At 64.1% G+C, this 13,485-nt stretch overlaps 5 protein-coding genes across 5 annotated transcripts in view; 3 read left to right on the top strand and 2 right to left on the bottom strand.

Annotated features, from left to right (window-relative positions):
* The first annotated feature begins 76 nt into the window (after positions 1-76).
* Positions 77-1,369, top strand: AMSG_06427 (uncharacterized protein). The gene is made up of 2 exons (XM_013901641.1): positions 77-208; positions 386-1,369. The coding sequence occupies exons 1-2, from the start codon at positions 118-120 to the stop codon at positions 1,348-1,350; spliced, it is 1,056 nt and encodes a 351-aa protein (XP_013757095.1). The 5' UTR covers positions 77-117; the 3' UTR covers positions 1,351-1,369.
* A 153-nt stretch (positions 1,370-1,522) lies between these two features.
* Positions 1,523-5,371, bottom strand: AMSG_06426 (uncharacterized protein; the record flags this gene model as incomplete). The annotated part of the gene is made up of 4 exons (XM_013901640.1): positions 1,523-2,000; positions 2,067-3,980; positions 4,046-4,467; positions 4,676-5,371. The coding sequence occupies 4 exons, from the start codon at positions 5,369-5,371 to the stop codon at positions 1,523-1,525; spliced, it is 3,510 nt and encodes a 1,169-aa protein (XP_013757094.1).
* An 896-nt stretch (positions 5,372-6,267) lies between these two features.
* On the bottom strand, positions 6,268-11,520 carry AMSG_06425 (uncharacterized protein; the record flags this gene model as incomplete). Its single annotated transcript, XM_013901639.1, has 3 exons — positions 10,155-11,520; positions 7,869-10,119; positions 6,268-7,824 (listed from the first exon to the last, which is right to left on the bottom strand). The coding sequence occupies exons 1-3, from the start codon at positions 11,513-11,515 to the stop codon at positions 6,268-6,270; spliced, it is 5,169 nt and encodes a 1,722-aa protein (XP_013757093.1). The 5' UTR covers positions 11,516-11,520.
* Positions 11,521-11,817: 297 nt separating this feature from the next.
* On the top strand, positions 11,818-13,203 carry AMSG_06424 (uncharacterized protein; the record flags this gene model as incomplete). The annotated part of the gene is made up of 2 exons (XM_013901638.1): positions 11,818-11,826; positions 12,181-13,203. 2 exons carry the CDS (start codon positions 11,818-11,820, stop codon positions 13,201-13,203), a joined length of 1,032 nt encoding a protein of 343 aa, XP_013757092.1.
* Positions 13,204-13,354: 151 nt separating this feature from the next.
* The window catches only part of AMSG_06423 (caltractin), a 1,115-nt gene continuing 984 nt past the window's right edge, over positions 13,355-13,485 (top strand). The window contains exon 1 of the mRNA XM_013901637.1: positions 13,355-13,372. Coding sequence (XP_013757091.1) covers positions 13,370-13,372 — 3 coding nt within the window. The 5' untranslated portion in view covers positions 13,355-13,369. The remainder of the gene's footprint in view (positions 13,373-13,485) is intronic.

Genomic DNA, 13,485 nt, shown 5'->3' with positions numbered 1-13,485 from the left:
GGCTCGGGTCGGACTGGGCCATCATCGGTGGTGTCACTCGGTGGCTTCACAGGCGCAAGCGCGGGTGGCACCCTGCTCTCTCTCTCTCTCTCTCTCTCTCTACCCACTTTTGTCACCATGGGCCGCCTCGCCAAGCACCGCAAGCTCAAAAAGTTTGACCTGTACAAGAGCGCCCGCAAGGGTCCGACTCCTCCGAGCCAGAGAGAGGGTACGTGGTGGGGAAGTGGAAGGTGTGTGGGAGGGGGGTGGGAGGGGAGGGGGGGCGGGGGGGGGGAGGGGCAGGATGGCCAGCGGAGATGGATGGTAGTCAGAACGGGTGGGCTTGGGACTCATCGGCGGAGAGGGTTATGGGGATTGTGTGGAACGATGACGGGACCGGGGATAGAGGAGCAACTGCCGCGCAGTCTGCGCAACCTCATGCGTGCACAGCGTGAACACAATGGTGGTGGAAGCACAACGCGCACGGACAGCGACGGTGGAGCGGGCAAGGCTAGGGGCGGCAAGGGCGGCAAGGGCGACAAGGACAACGGAAAGGGCGGAAAGGGTGGCAAGGATGATGCTTACTCGCGCGAGAACTTGTTCTACGCCGCGTTCAAGGCGGCGACGAAGCGGAAGCAGAAGACCAAGGCGTACTTTGACAAGAAGAAGGCCGAGAAGGCGGCCGAGGCGCAGGCACGGGCCGAAAAGGACGCGCAAGTGGCCGAGAAGGCGAGCGCACGGCGGAACAAGTACCGCAAGGCTGAAGAGAAGGCGCTGGAGCAGGCCGAAGCCGAGGCCGCGTCTGTCCTGCGCGGAACTAATGAGGCCGATCTCCAGCTGAGCGCCCGTGAGGAGGCCGAGGTTGCCGAGCTTGAGGAGCTCAACGAGGCGCGGCGGCAACTGGTCCACGGCCCAGACAAAGATTTTGACGACTTTGTCGACGATGTTGCCTTTGGCGAGCACGCGCAGACCGTTCCCAAGCTCAACATCCCGACCAAGTGGAAGACGCGGGTCTCGGAGGCCCGCGAGAGTGAGGACTCGGCCGTCCACCGCAACGTCGCAATTGTCAACTCGGCGCTCGGTGCGGCATCTGAGGAGCGGATGACGCAGCGCCAGGCCCGCAAGCGGCGCCGAGCCGCCGAGGCTCTCCGCATCGCCACCCACAACGAGACCCAGGCTGCTCGTGCAGCTATGGAGTCGGAGGAGTCAGCTCGAGCTGCTAAGCGCGCCAAGCGCGAGCGCTCGCGCGCAGCGAAGAAGGCTGCCAAGGCCTCGCGCAAGGTCGCTCCCGAGCATGTCCGCTCGCAGGTCCAGGCCCAGTACCGTATGATGCGCCAGCTGCAGGCCCAGCGTCGCGCCCTTGGCCAGTAAACGTTCTCTCTTGCACACAGCATCGCTGCCCCGTCCTATGATACCCACCTCAAGTCGTAGCCATGCAGGACCCGATCGGGTGGCGCGCGGCGCCCGCACAATGTGGCATCATAACGGTTTTGCGTTGTGGTGTGCACTTTATGACGCGCCCGAACAACCGCACTGTGACGAGTTATGGGCTGATCTTGCGACGGCGCACGCGCCGCCGCTGCTGGCTTGACGACGGACACGACGACGACTCTGTCGGCGTTAGCGTCCGCCTCCGCGTCTGCAAATTACCCGACGACAATCGTGACGACGACTCGGTCGGTGTGAGCGTCTGCCTCCGCGTTTGCAAACTGCTTGACGACAATCGCGACGGCGTCCGCGCCGCAACCTGAGCTTCAAAAATGGCGTTGAGATCATCACCAAGCTCGCGGTCGAGCTTGTCGTCAGGTTGAGTGAGAGATACAAGCGATATCGACGACATGGGTGGAACAAACTCGGGCTTTGGCTTGAGCTTGATGGTAGACCGCCGCTTGCGACGCCTCGTTGGGCTCGCCTGTTCCGAGCGAATACGCGAGAGTCGCCCGACATCGGCGATCTCGCCCGAGATCTCACTCGAGACGTTGCCCGAAGTGTTGCCCGAAACGTTACCCGAGGTAGACCGTCTGCTGATCCCGGCCCGGGCGGCTCGAGTTGATCTCTCGCGCCTGAGACGGCCGATACTCGTCAACATGGTTATGTTGCGCTTGAGCTTCCCACGGCCAGCAGCCGGAGGGTGGAGCGTCGGAGACGACTTGGCCTGAGCCGCCGAGGCGTCGTCAACGATGCTGCAGGCGGTACCGGCTCGCGAGAGCGAGCTTTCGTCCATCTCGTTTGATGCCATTCCGAGATCGCCGTCCGAGTCGAGAACAACGTCGAATGCGGTTCGGGTCAGTGACACAGAGCGTTGGCGTTCTGGCTGGTCCTTACTTGACCCGTCTGCCATCCCGGTCATCGCAGGCGCGGCGGCAACGGACGCTGTCCCGGTCAGCCCAGCTTCGACCGTGTGGACTCTGGCCAGTGCTTGCGTCCGCCGTAGCATGTTCCACACTGCTAGCGTGAGCGCAAAGCTCGAGAGTACGACCACAATCGCGAGCGCAATCAGAAACAGCAGCCCGCCAGACGTCTCGCGCCACACAAAGTACAAGATCTTGGCGCACGAGAACAAACCTGTCGCAAACGAGAGCATCGTGTGCAGCTTGTCCTCAAACGGATCCACAAGTGCCATCAGCACAAGGTTGAGCGAGAAGTTGAGCACTGCCGCAAACAGCCGCGTCGCAGGCTCGACGATGAATACCGTCTCACTCGCAAACGCCAGTGTCACCACAAACTGCAGTGCCCGGAACCACTGCCGCCCAGGCCTGAGCCCGCGGATGAGCACACCGTACCGCTCCCGCAGCAGCTCGCGGACGTGAGCAGACCGCGATACTGCATCCGCCCGCAGGCCCATCGTGAGTGCAAAGGCCGGAAAGCCGGCGCAGAAGAGCACAACCATCGGCCAGATCATGACCGACAGTGCGAGGTGTGTCCCCTCATAGCACCGGACAGGAAGCTCGACCGCAAGCCGCAGCGAGCCGTCGCCGACTCGGACGCAATACACGCCCTGTAGCGATCGCACGCACACCTGCAAGTATGCGATCGCAGCCAAGATAATCATGGCGTGCACGAGCCGCGCCCGGAATGACACGACCACAATGTCACCCTTGGCATCGTGCGCCACGACCAGGGCTTCCTCCTGCTGTTCCACCTCGGCGATCGATGGGAAAGCGGCCTTATCTCCGTTTCGCCGCTTGCGACGGCGACGTCGGCTCTTGCCACGACTAGCCACAGAAGGAAACTCCGGTAGCTCGACCAACGAGATAGCATCAGACTCACGGCTGGCATAGAGGATCGAGTTGCGTCGCTCGCGCGACTCGGAGACGGTGATGACCGGCACGTGGTCGCGGGATGACGACGTCGATGACGAGGTTGAAGATGACGATGAAGATAAAGTTGAAGAGTGGCTCAGTATCGAGCTCGGGCTTCCAAGAGAGTCCGAGGACTCGGAAATGAGCGAAATCGCAGAAAGCTGTCCGACCGGCAGTCGCATCCGCTTTGTGACGATGCGCAGGAGAACGGCAGTGACAAAGACACACGCAGCCATGGCCATGAGGGCGAGCGTTCCCACGTAAACCGTCACAAACGAGATTCGCGGCACGGTGCATCCAGGCCGGACCGTCTCCACCTCAAAGTTGATCGTCGCCGCAATTCGCACAAGTGCTGCTGCCCACGCCGGCGTCGACTCGTCGTCAAGCTGCTGCAGTCCGATACGAGACGCCATCGCCACCTGCTGCACCAGCAGTAGCGTTGAAATGCCCTGCACCAGCCGCCGCGCCGACAATGTCGCAAGCGACGTCGCAACAATCGCCACAAAGGCTCCCGCCGTAATGACTACAATCGCAAGATCCGCCCGCGCGGAGTCGTCGCTTCCGCACGACCGACACACGCCGTTGTCAGCAAAGTACCCACTCGCGCACACCGCGCAAAACTCACCCGCGTAGCCCTCAGCGCACACGCTTGTCAGCCGCGTTCCGTCCGGCGCGTTGATCGGCGACATCCGGCGCCGCCTACGGCTCCAGGGCATGCCTGTGCCACTCGACACCGCGTCGGTGGCGTTTCCTCATTTGGTGACCAGTAGCCAGGCAGCGGCCACATCCGCGACCCGCCCGGACAATATGCCCCGGGAAACTTGGTGCACGACTGGCACCTGCCGTCGTAGTGCACCGATCCAGGTGCAAAGCAACCATGGTCAACAATTTGCAGCAGGCCGCCCAGGCCAAACACGCCCGCGGTTGCACCGCTGCTTGCATTGTACCGCCTCAGCTCGAGGTCCATGTACCCAGTGTAGTTGGTACTTGGTGAGGTAAAGACGAGTGCATGGCGGTCGGCGCTCCATTCGACCGGGACTTCGACAGGTGCAGGCGCGTCCGGCGCGCCGACATCGGCCGAGAGCCGGAACGAGAAGGTAGTCCGCGCCAAGAACTCGGCCTGGGAGTGCCAGAGCACGTGGAGGAGTCCGCCCTCCAGCGGAGCCGACGACGGCGCGAGGAAGAACTCAGCAGGGGTCGGCGACGGGGCGATCGACGGCGGTGGTGGTGGAGGAGGCGGCAGTGGGGACGGTGGCGGAGGTGGGGGTGACGGCGGCGGTGGGGGGGTGGGGGGATGGCGGTGACGGCGGTGGTGGTGACGGCGGCGGCAATGTCGGTGAGCAAGCCAGTCCAGCCACAGGTGGCATGTATGATCCGTCGACGAGACAGACGACCTCGCCACTCGGTGCGCCAGACAGATACATACCGCCGGTACATCCCACAGTCACAGCCTCGCTCACCGCCGCAAAGTTGGCTCCGGTGCGCGCGTTGCTCGCGGTACCCGACGCAAACGTCACAGGGGGGCACACCTCGTAGTAAGTCAGGTGAATGTTGATGGGCAAAAAGATGCGGCACGTACCAGAGCACGTTGACCCATCCTGTGCCATCCTGAGCACCAAATGGTCTTCGTCAAAGTTAGACTCCTCCACAAGCGCGCTGAACATGCTCGCGATGTTGCTGCTCGAGACGACCACGTTGTTACCAGACGTTGCTGCGATCGAGATCGGCGCCGAAAACGAGAGCGTTGAGAGCGCCCCGTTGTCCGTCCACGGCGAAACTGTGAGCGGCTTAGAGATCTCGGACACCGCCTCCAGTGAGTACGAGACCAAGAGCGTCGTCGCAGAATCCAGCTGGAACTTTTGAAACTCCAGGCTCGTTGTGCCTGGCTCGAACCAGTACCGGCCGGTGGTAGAGGAAATGGCATTTGCGCCAAAGGAAGCACCGAGAGCGAGGTTATACTCGTCGATCTCGTACTTTGTGCCTGAAATAGTGTCATACGCGCCACCGGGAATCGCATTGAGGGCCGTGTTGCTGGTACCCACGCTCACAGTGAGGGTCTTGGGCACCGCTGTCGCGTGACAGCTCGACATGACGAGGGCAAGTGCGACGAAAAGAGTCACCACGCGTAACAGCCCATCCGGCCGACTCGCCAGCACGAGCCTTTGCGGTCCTGACCACATAGAATGCGGGCAGGAAGCGGGTGATGTAGGAAGATGGTGGTGTATAAGGGTGGAATGGAATGGGAGTGGAGGGAGGGAGGGAGGGAGGGGGGGGAGACGAGGGGGGTGGGTTCTAGGGGGTGAAGAGTGTGTCTACAACTAGGGTAAGGGGGGAGCGCAATACAAACGCCATGCCGCGGCAACTCGCGGCGAATTTCGGTGAGCATATTGTGTATCCGCTAGTTTCGCAGTTCATTGTTCTGTGGTGAAGCCGGACGAGGCGTGTCCACCAGCATCCTGAAGCATGGTACATCGGCAATGACGGTCGTGATGGAGGCGAGTTGGAGCGAATACTGGTTCCGATGTACGGGGGGGGGGGGGGGGGGGGAGGGGGGAGTGGAGGTGTGCATTCTGTGGTGGCCATCTGCTTGAGCTGCGGCATTGACAGGGGAGTGTAAAAATTGATGCTTCGACTTTTGATTGGCTATTCATTGCCGTAAAGGGTTGATTATTTGTGGCCGCTGCGAGAAATCTGGGGTGCGGGACTGTGCCGAGCGGATGCGAGAACATGCCCAGTGCCAGTGCCCGAGCCTCATCTGATGCCAAGCACAGGTGGATCTTATGCAACACTGGCCCAGCTTGCGCGTCTAGAGCTGGTCACGCATTCTTTTATGGTGACGTTGTGCTTGGAGTGGTGACTTGCCCCATCATGGCTTGTTTCGCGCCGGCGATGAGTGCTCGGTCCGGCTCTCCACATCCTTACTGCGCCAGCGTGAGTCCCCATGCGGCATGCAAGCCGCGTCACGCTGAAAAGACCGAGCCAACGACTAAAAGCGATAGTGGGTCAATCCCATGGCGTCGGCAAAGACCTGGTTGGCTTCCGACTCCCACTCGAGCGGCGTGGAGCCCTTGGGGACGAGCGTGCGGAGCGGCTTGGACTTGACCTGCGATACGTACTTTTGAGGCTTGCCGACGGCCGAGAGGAACGGCTCGAACACGTGGTTACGCGGCTCGCGATACTCGTCGTCGCGCTGATCGTCAACGACGCGGACAAGGAGTGACGCGCCCTTGACTGGGACTACCTCTTTGGCGGCCATGGCGTCCTGGAGCACGTCATAGGCCGGCTGGCGGAAGACTCGCTCAAGAATGCCCGCAGAGGGCCGGCCCTGGAACATTGGGATGCGATACGCGCCCGACTGGACGTACTGGTCGCGAGCGGTAAAGACCGGGAGGATGGACCAGCCGCACGGAACAAGCTCACCGCGCTTTTTCTTCTTGAGTCCGACGCCAAAGACCTCAATGACAACGACTAGGTACGGGTTGTACTCGACATTGCGGAAGTTCTTGTATCCGTCGCTCCACCGCGGACAGCGGATGGTCGAGGTAAAGTCGCGCTGGGTGGTAAACTCGGCGCCGGACGTAAGCGGTGTAGTCGGATGGTAGAGTGATGCCGGCGGCGAGAGCGAGAAGAGCGCCGCAGACCAGCCAGAGCCACGTTTGGTAAGGATCTTGGGCAGGTTGAGTGCGCCATCAACAGCAACCCGGAACCCGAGCTCGGGCACGTAGCGGGCAAGAAAGGCGTAGTCCAGGAGGACCTCGGGCGCGTTGGGCTCCGGCTTGAGCCGCTCGGCGAGCCAGACCTGGATTTCGTCGTCATTGGAGAGTGAGCCCATGTAGCCAAGCGGGACAAGAATTTCGCGGATGGTCGTAGCCGCCGTCGCGTCGCTCTCCACCTTGGCCTTGTACAGCTTAGTCTCCGATCCCTCGGGCACTGCTCCGGTCGAGTCGTAAGCTCCGCTCTCGTACGCCGGCGCTGGGACGGCAAGCCCAGCCGCCTCCCATTCGTCCGCGGGGAGCTCGGCCCGTGAGAGAAGCTTGCCGTCCGAGCCGCGTGGCGCCTTGGTGACGCGGACAAGAATGGTGGCGCACGGGACGCGCTTGTGCGACGCCAGCGACTTGCCGGAGAGCGCGAGGTCAGTGTTTGGCCCACCCATGTGCAGCGGGAGCTGGAAAGCACCGTCATTGAGCACAAACTCGGACTCGGAGTGCAACGGCTGATCAAAGCGTGTCGCCGCGTCGACAACTAGGAACAAGTTGAGCGCTGCGTACCCGACGGTAGCCACATTCCCGTTTGTCCGGTCGACGGTGGTTACCTTGACCAGCAACGTCGACGTCGGGTCAAAGACGGCAGCACGGAACGCGGCGTGCGCCGAGTACTTTGGCGAGTACACCGATGCGTCAAGCTCGATGTGCGAGGCGGCAGTGAGGTTGGGACACGGCTGGTCGTACGACGACGTGAAGACCCGCCCCACCGCCCGGGTCACGGTCACGTTGTCAGGAAGATACCTCGCACCATCAATGTACACGTCAAAGCCGTCGCCCGGCTTGACAAATTGGCGTCCGACATGTCGGGCAGCGGGAGCTCGACCCGCATCCAGGCCTTACGTGCCACGCCTGCCACGTCCTCACCCATCAGCGCCGCGTCGGCCGACTCGGGGTTGTACACCTCGAGATAGAGCTTGCCGAGTGGTCCCAGCTCAGCGCCGGGCTCGGGCGGGACCACCATCGGCGGTTCAAAGAGCGCAAGCGTGAGCGAGCCCTCGGCTACAACCAGCTCGTCGTTGGCGTTGTACTGGAAGAGTGGCGTGTACGCCCACGCCACGTTCTGCTCGACGCCCGAGTCGCGCTTGATAATCCGCACAACAAGGAGCTTCGACTCGGAGGCGCGGAGCGGCAGAAACTCGTGCCGCGCGCCCCATGCGAGACTCCCACCAGAGGTCTCGCTCGGCTTGAGGCGCCAAACCTGCGAGGATGCAGTTTTGCGCGACGCGGTCGTCGCCGCCGATGGCGGGCCAGCCCGTGAAACACTGCCCAGCTCGTCAAGTCGCGATATCGAGGCCTCAGCCGCGAGGAGCGTACCACTCGCCAGCGAAAGGCCTGTTGCCGAGACGAGACGGAGGCCGAAAGGCAAGTACTTGCGCGGCGGCTTGGCACCCGACGCTGGCCGCGACGCAGCGCCCGATGTCTGTCGCCTCGAGGCCGAGGCCGTGCCGGGAGCGTTCGTTGGTTGAGCGCCGGCCGGTAGCGGTGGCTGGTCGGCGGCACCCGGTCGGGACGACATGGCCGAATCGACCACGATACCGCTGCCGCTGGTATGGGCCAGCGGCGCGCCCCAGTTGGGTGAGCCAGAGGCTTCGGCCTGTGCGCGTGCATACTCGGCGGCGGTCATGGCCGGGCCGACCGACCACGCCATCGATGTGTAGTTGGAGCGCATGTTCGACGCGTCGAGCTCGAGCGCGTTCTGGTTCTCGATGAACTCGGGGGCAAAGAGCCGGATGTAGAGCGCGGCATGCGCAACCGAGGGCAGCGAGGCGAGTTCGCCAAACGACGTGCCGACGTGGACCGGCGGCGCAAGCAGCGGCACACGCAGATAGCCTGAGTTGAGGATGTGACCGTGCGTGTCGTACGGCGACTCCATAAAGACAGGCACTACCGCCCAGCCAATCGAAGAGACGGTCGGCTCGATGCCAGCCTCGGGATGGCCGTCGTCCTCGACCCGCTGAACCTCGACCATAATGCGAAGGTCCGGTAGAATAGGCACCCGGTGGAAGCGGCGCTTCGAGTCGATGACCGCAATGCGGGCGCCCGGCTCGGCAGCGAGCGGATCCAGCACCGACTCGACGGCGGGCACCGACTTGATCGGCGTCCTCGCGTCGGGCCCGTCAAAGAGGGCAAAAGCAAGATGGACAAGGTGTGCATCGGCTGGCAGGCCGTCGACAAAGTCCCAGTAGAGCGCAAAACCATCCTCGGGGTCGTAGGCGGCCGATCCCATGTCGGCCGGGCCTGCACCACCGGCGGCCGCGTGCATGTCCATCCTCACTCGCGTCGGGTCCGGCGCGTACATGCCCGAGTCCGGAAATAGCGCAGCCTCGCCCTCCATACGCAGCTTATTGAGCTCAATGACGTTGCGGGTCTTCTCCTTCTCAAACTCGAGCATCATCATGTCCTTCAGGTGCTCTCGCTTGAGCGCACGAAGTTCGTCGTCACCGGAGCCCGCTCGGCCGGCCTCGAGCGCCTCCATCTCGCGCAGGAGCTCGAGAACCGAAGCTGACGACCGGCTGCCGCCGCCGCCCGAGCCGCCGCCGGCAGCAGCCTCCAGCCGGCGCGAGATGCGGTCCATTTTGCTGGAAAACTCGTCGCGCCAGCCAGAGCTGCCGCCGTCATTCTCGTTGAGAAACGCCTCCATCTCCTCGGCCAGTCGCATGTTCTCCATCTCGTTGCGGTAGAGCAGGTCTTGCATCGGATCCGCCAGCGCCATCATGCCCGGGTACATCGGTCCGAGGCCCGGGGTGTAGACCGGCGCGGGTGCGGGCATGCCAAAGAACGCCGCCGCTGAGCCCGGCGCTGCCGGCATAACCGGCGGCAGTTGGACTGGGGCGGCGGGGAGCGGGGCTGTCGCCGCCGCTGGCGTTGCTGCGGCGCTTGCCATTCCGCGGGCTTCGCGCTCGAGAGCCTCGATGATCTCCAGCAAGTCGCTACGAGCGCCACCCGAGGCCGTGTACGAGCGCTTGAGACTCTCGATTTCGGCCAGAAGTTCTGCAAGCTGTGGCGAGGTCGGACTTGCGTCCGGCAGCCGCGAAGGTGCTGCAGCAGGCGGAGACAGGCGGGCAGAGCCCGAGCTGGTGGTCGGCCGTGGTGAGGCCTGCGCCTGCACTGGAGCCATGGCCTCGGATGCAGCAGCCAGCGCGCCGGCGGCGGTTCCTCTCGCAAGCGCTCGAGCTCGCGCTGGTGCTTGCGCTCGAGCTCCTCCTTTGTCCGGCGCTCGCGAGCTTCCATTTCGCGAATGGCCTGGAGGCGGGCCTCCTCTTTGGCGTGGACTTGCTGCTCGAGCGAGCGAGCCTTGGCCTTTTCGGCAGCAAGGATCTCTTTGAGCGCATCGTCAGCTTGGCGGTGGGCCGAAGTCAACTCGGTGGCGTAGACGTCTTCGGAGATGCCGGCATCGAGTCCGCCGCGGGTATTGTCGGCCATCTCAACCTCAAACTGATCGAGGTCGAGCGTGGCCGCTCGCTCCTTCTCGAGCTGGCGGGCTTGTGTGGCGCGGAGCTGGCGGAGGCGCTGGGCCTCGTTCGCCTGGCGCTTGGCGAGGTCGTCGACGAGGGCGTCGAGCGGCGGGCCATCGGCCTCGGGATCGGCCGCCTCGAGCTCAGCGAGGCGGGCTAGCAAGCGCTGCTTTTCCTCGAGCAGCTTTTGGTGGCGCGACTGGGCGAGTGCAGACTTTGCGCCGCGCTGCTCGGCGCGCTCCTGACGAACGGCAGCGAGCTTGTCGCGCGGCGAAGCAAGCTCACCGCCGGTGGCCTTGGCCGATTTGCGGACCGGCGACTGCAGGATCTCGTCCATCTGCGCTCGATTCGCGGTGTGGCGGTCGGCGGCCGAGGCGATGCGCGACTGCAGTGCTTCCATCTCGTCTTGGATGGCGGCTTCGCGCCGATCGAGCTCGGCACGCTCGCGCTCGAGCCGACGCAGCTCATCCTCCTTTTCACGCTCAATTTGAGTCAGCCGCGAGCGGTCGATGTTCTCCAACTCGCGGCGGGCGCGCTCGCGGTCCATGCGATCGCGGAGCTCGGTGACCTTGAGCTCTTCCAGCTCCTTGAGCTTGTTGAGCAACTTGGTCTCCTCGGACTGGCGCTCGGAGCGGATTCGTGCCTGCTCGACTTTGAGCTTGCGAAGCTCCTCGACGTGCTCCTTCTGGCGCTGCGAAATGAGGTGGGCGTGCATCTTGTCGACGTCGGTGGCCGACGAGCGGAGAGTGGCGCGGACGTCGCCGACCGCCGACTTGGCAATGAGCGGGTCGCGTTTGCCGTCGCGCGCGAGATGCGCCTTGACAGCCTCAAAGTCAAAGACGCCTGGTCCGAGCTTCTCCCCGGCCCGCAGCTTGGCCTGCAGCGCCTGTGGATCACCGTAGACCGAGTCGACGCAGAACTTGCGCTTGTGGGTGGCGAGCTTGGCCGCCGAGTCGAAGCGCATGTCGCACTCGCGACAGAACAGGTCGAGCTCTGCCGGATCAACCGTTTCCATGTGTGTCTATGTTAGAAAGGGTGGTACTGGTGGTGTGTGGTGAGAGGAAAGGAGGGGGGGGGGGGGGGGAGGAGGAGGGGGGGGACGAAGGGTGAGGTGATGCAGGTGGAGACGGTGAACCGCGAATGAACGGTGGAGGAGGCCGGCGGGTTGGCGGGCGAATTGGCCGGTGGTCGGTGGCCAATCACCAGCGACGGCTGGTGGGCGGCCGGTGGGCGGCTGGTGAGTGGCTAGCGAGTGTTGAGTGATGACCAGTCACCAGTCGCGCACCTTGTCTCTCTCTCTCTCTCTCGTGGTTGGGCATGGCGTACGTTGGGGCACAGTTGGTGGGGGCAGGGAAGGGGAGGGGGGGGAGGGGGGTATAGCACAAAGTGTAGTGGGTGGTGCAACGGGTTGTGGTGGAAAGGGTAGCGAGTAGCGGTGGGTGTGCGGTGTGGCTGGTGGTCGCGCCGGTGCGCCGTTGGAGGCGGTGGGCTGGCGCGGTGGGCAGGGTGGCGATCAGCACGCTCTGGCGTAGCATGGTCAGGGGCAGACGGCGGCGCCGCGAGTCGGCGAGGCAGGCGGCCTAGCGGCTAGCCAGACTGGTCCGGACAGAGGTAGAACTTGTTGCTACCATTGGTGCTCACTCACGAACCGCAAGTCGCTTGCGCAGACAATCCGGTCAGCCGTACAACTTTGCCTCGCCTGGGGCTGCGCCGGCAGCTGGCGGAGGGGCGCCGACACGGATCTTTACGCCGCCACCGCGGACAGCTTTGGGCAGGCAGCAAGCGCCGGGTTCGAGCGTGCAGATGAACACTTTCTCTAGCTCGAGCCCATCGTTTTCGTCGCAGGCGGCGGCCCGGCCGCCGCCTGCGTCGCCGTTTGGCGGCTCGCCGTTCCCGCAGAGCCCGTTTAGCTCGCAGCAGCCGGCGGTGCAAGACAACCGGACAGACGAGGAGAAAGATGCGCAGTGGGGTGAGGATCTGGTAGCATTTGCCAAGATGCGGCGGCTACTGCTCCGGCTTGTCGAACACGGGGTGGTCACGTCAGACTCGGTGACAGAGCAGGTACGGACGACGGCGCAGGCGGCTCTGCAGATCCTGCAAGCCTCGGGTCCGTCGTCGCCCCTCCGGGTCCAGCTCCCGCAGTATGTCAGCTTGTTTGGACAGCAGCTGCTGCGGCTCCTGCACGACGCATACAACGCGTTCCAGGCGGCGGCGCAAGAGGCTCCGTTTAACCGGCCGATCAACCAGCGGCCAGCGGCGGCGCAGAGCGCACAGAGTGCGCCGTCGCCGTTTTCGCCTTCCCGCGCCGCGCCACCGCCGCCGGGCATGGCCTCGCCGGGCATGGCCTCGCCGCCGCCGCCTCCTGCGCCGTCGTCGGCCGGTGTGGCGGGCCTTGCCGGGCCGTCGGGTGCCGCGCCTAGCGAGGACGAGCTCAAGTCGGAGTTTACGGCGCCGACCTCGCACGCCATGGTCACCAACGGTGCCGCGGTCCAGCAAGCCCTGCAGAACATGCACCGGCAGGCGACCCAGTACGCGTCGGCCGGGCAGCCGATGCTCCGCAACTACTTTGTCTCGGCTGCCAATATGCTTGCCTCGGCCACGCCGCTCCTTCCCTACGACATCGCCTTTCTCGACAAGCGGCGCAACAAGCACCCGCCGCCGCCAGTAGACACCTCGTCCGGCGGGTGCTGCGTCATTAGCTGAATTCCCGTACTGCGATTGAAGAAGAGCCGATGAGAGAGGGAGGGCAAGGGAGGGCAGGGCGGCAGCGGCCTGCTGTCGTCGGTCGGCAGTTGGTGACTGGAGGAGGGGGGGAGGGGGGGGGGGGGGAGGGGGTGGGGGAAGTAGTAACACTCGACGACAACACACTATGGTACGGAGAGGAGAAAGGGGAGAGTGTGAAGGAGAATGGAGGGGAGGGAGGGGAGGGGAGGGGAGAGGGAAGGGGAGGGGAGGGGGTGGCGTGCTGGCGGGGTGGCGGGGTGG

Source organism: Thecamonas trahens (genome assembly GCF_000142905.1).
Source record: "Thecamonas trahens ATCC 50062 unplaced genomic scaffold supercont1.28, whole genome shotgun sequence".
Classification (NCBI taxonomy): domain Eukaryota; order Apusomonadida; family Apusomonadidae; genus Thecamonas; species Thecamonas trahens.
This window is presented reverse-complemented; position numbering and strand designations above follow the sequence as displayed.

Bases quoted from the DNA above. Each gene is read 5' to 3' on its own strand.
- AMSG_06427 (XM_013901641.1), top strand. From the start codon at position 118: ATGGGCCGCCTCGCCAAGCACCGCAAGCTCAAAAAGTTTGACCTGTAC. The intron at 209-385 runs GTACGTGGTGGG...GACCGGGGATAG, and splicing joins TCCTCCGAGCCAGAGAGAGG to AGGAGCAACTGCCGCGCAGT.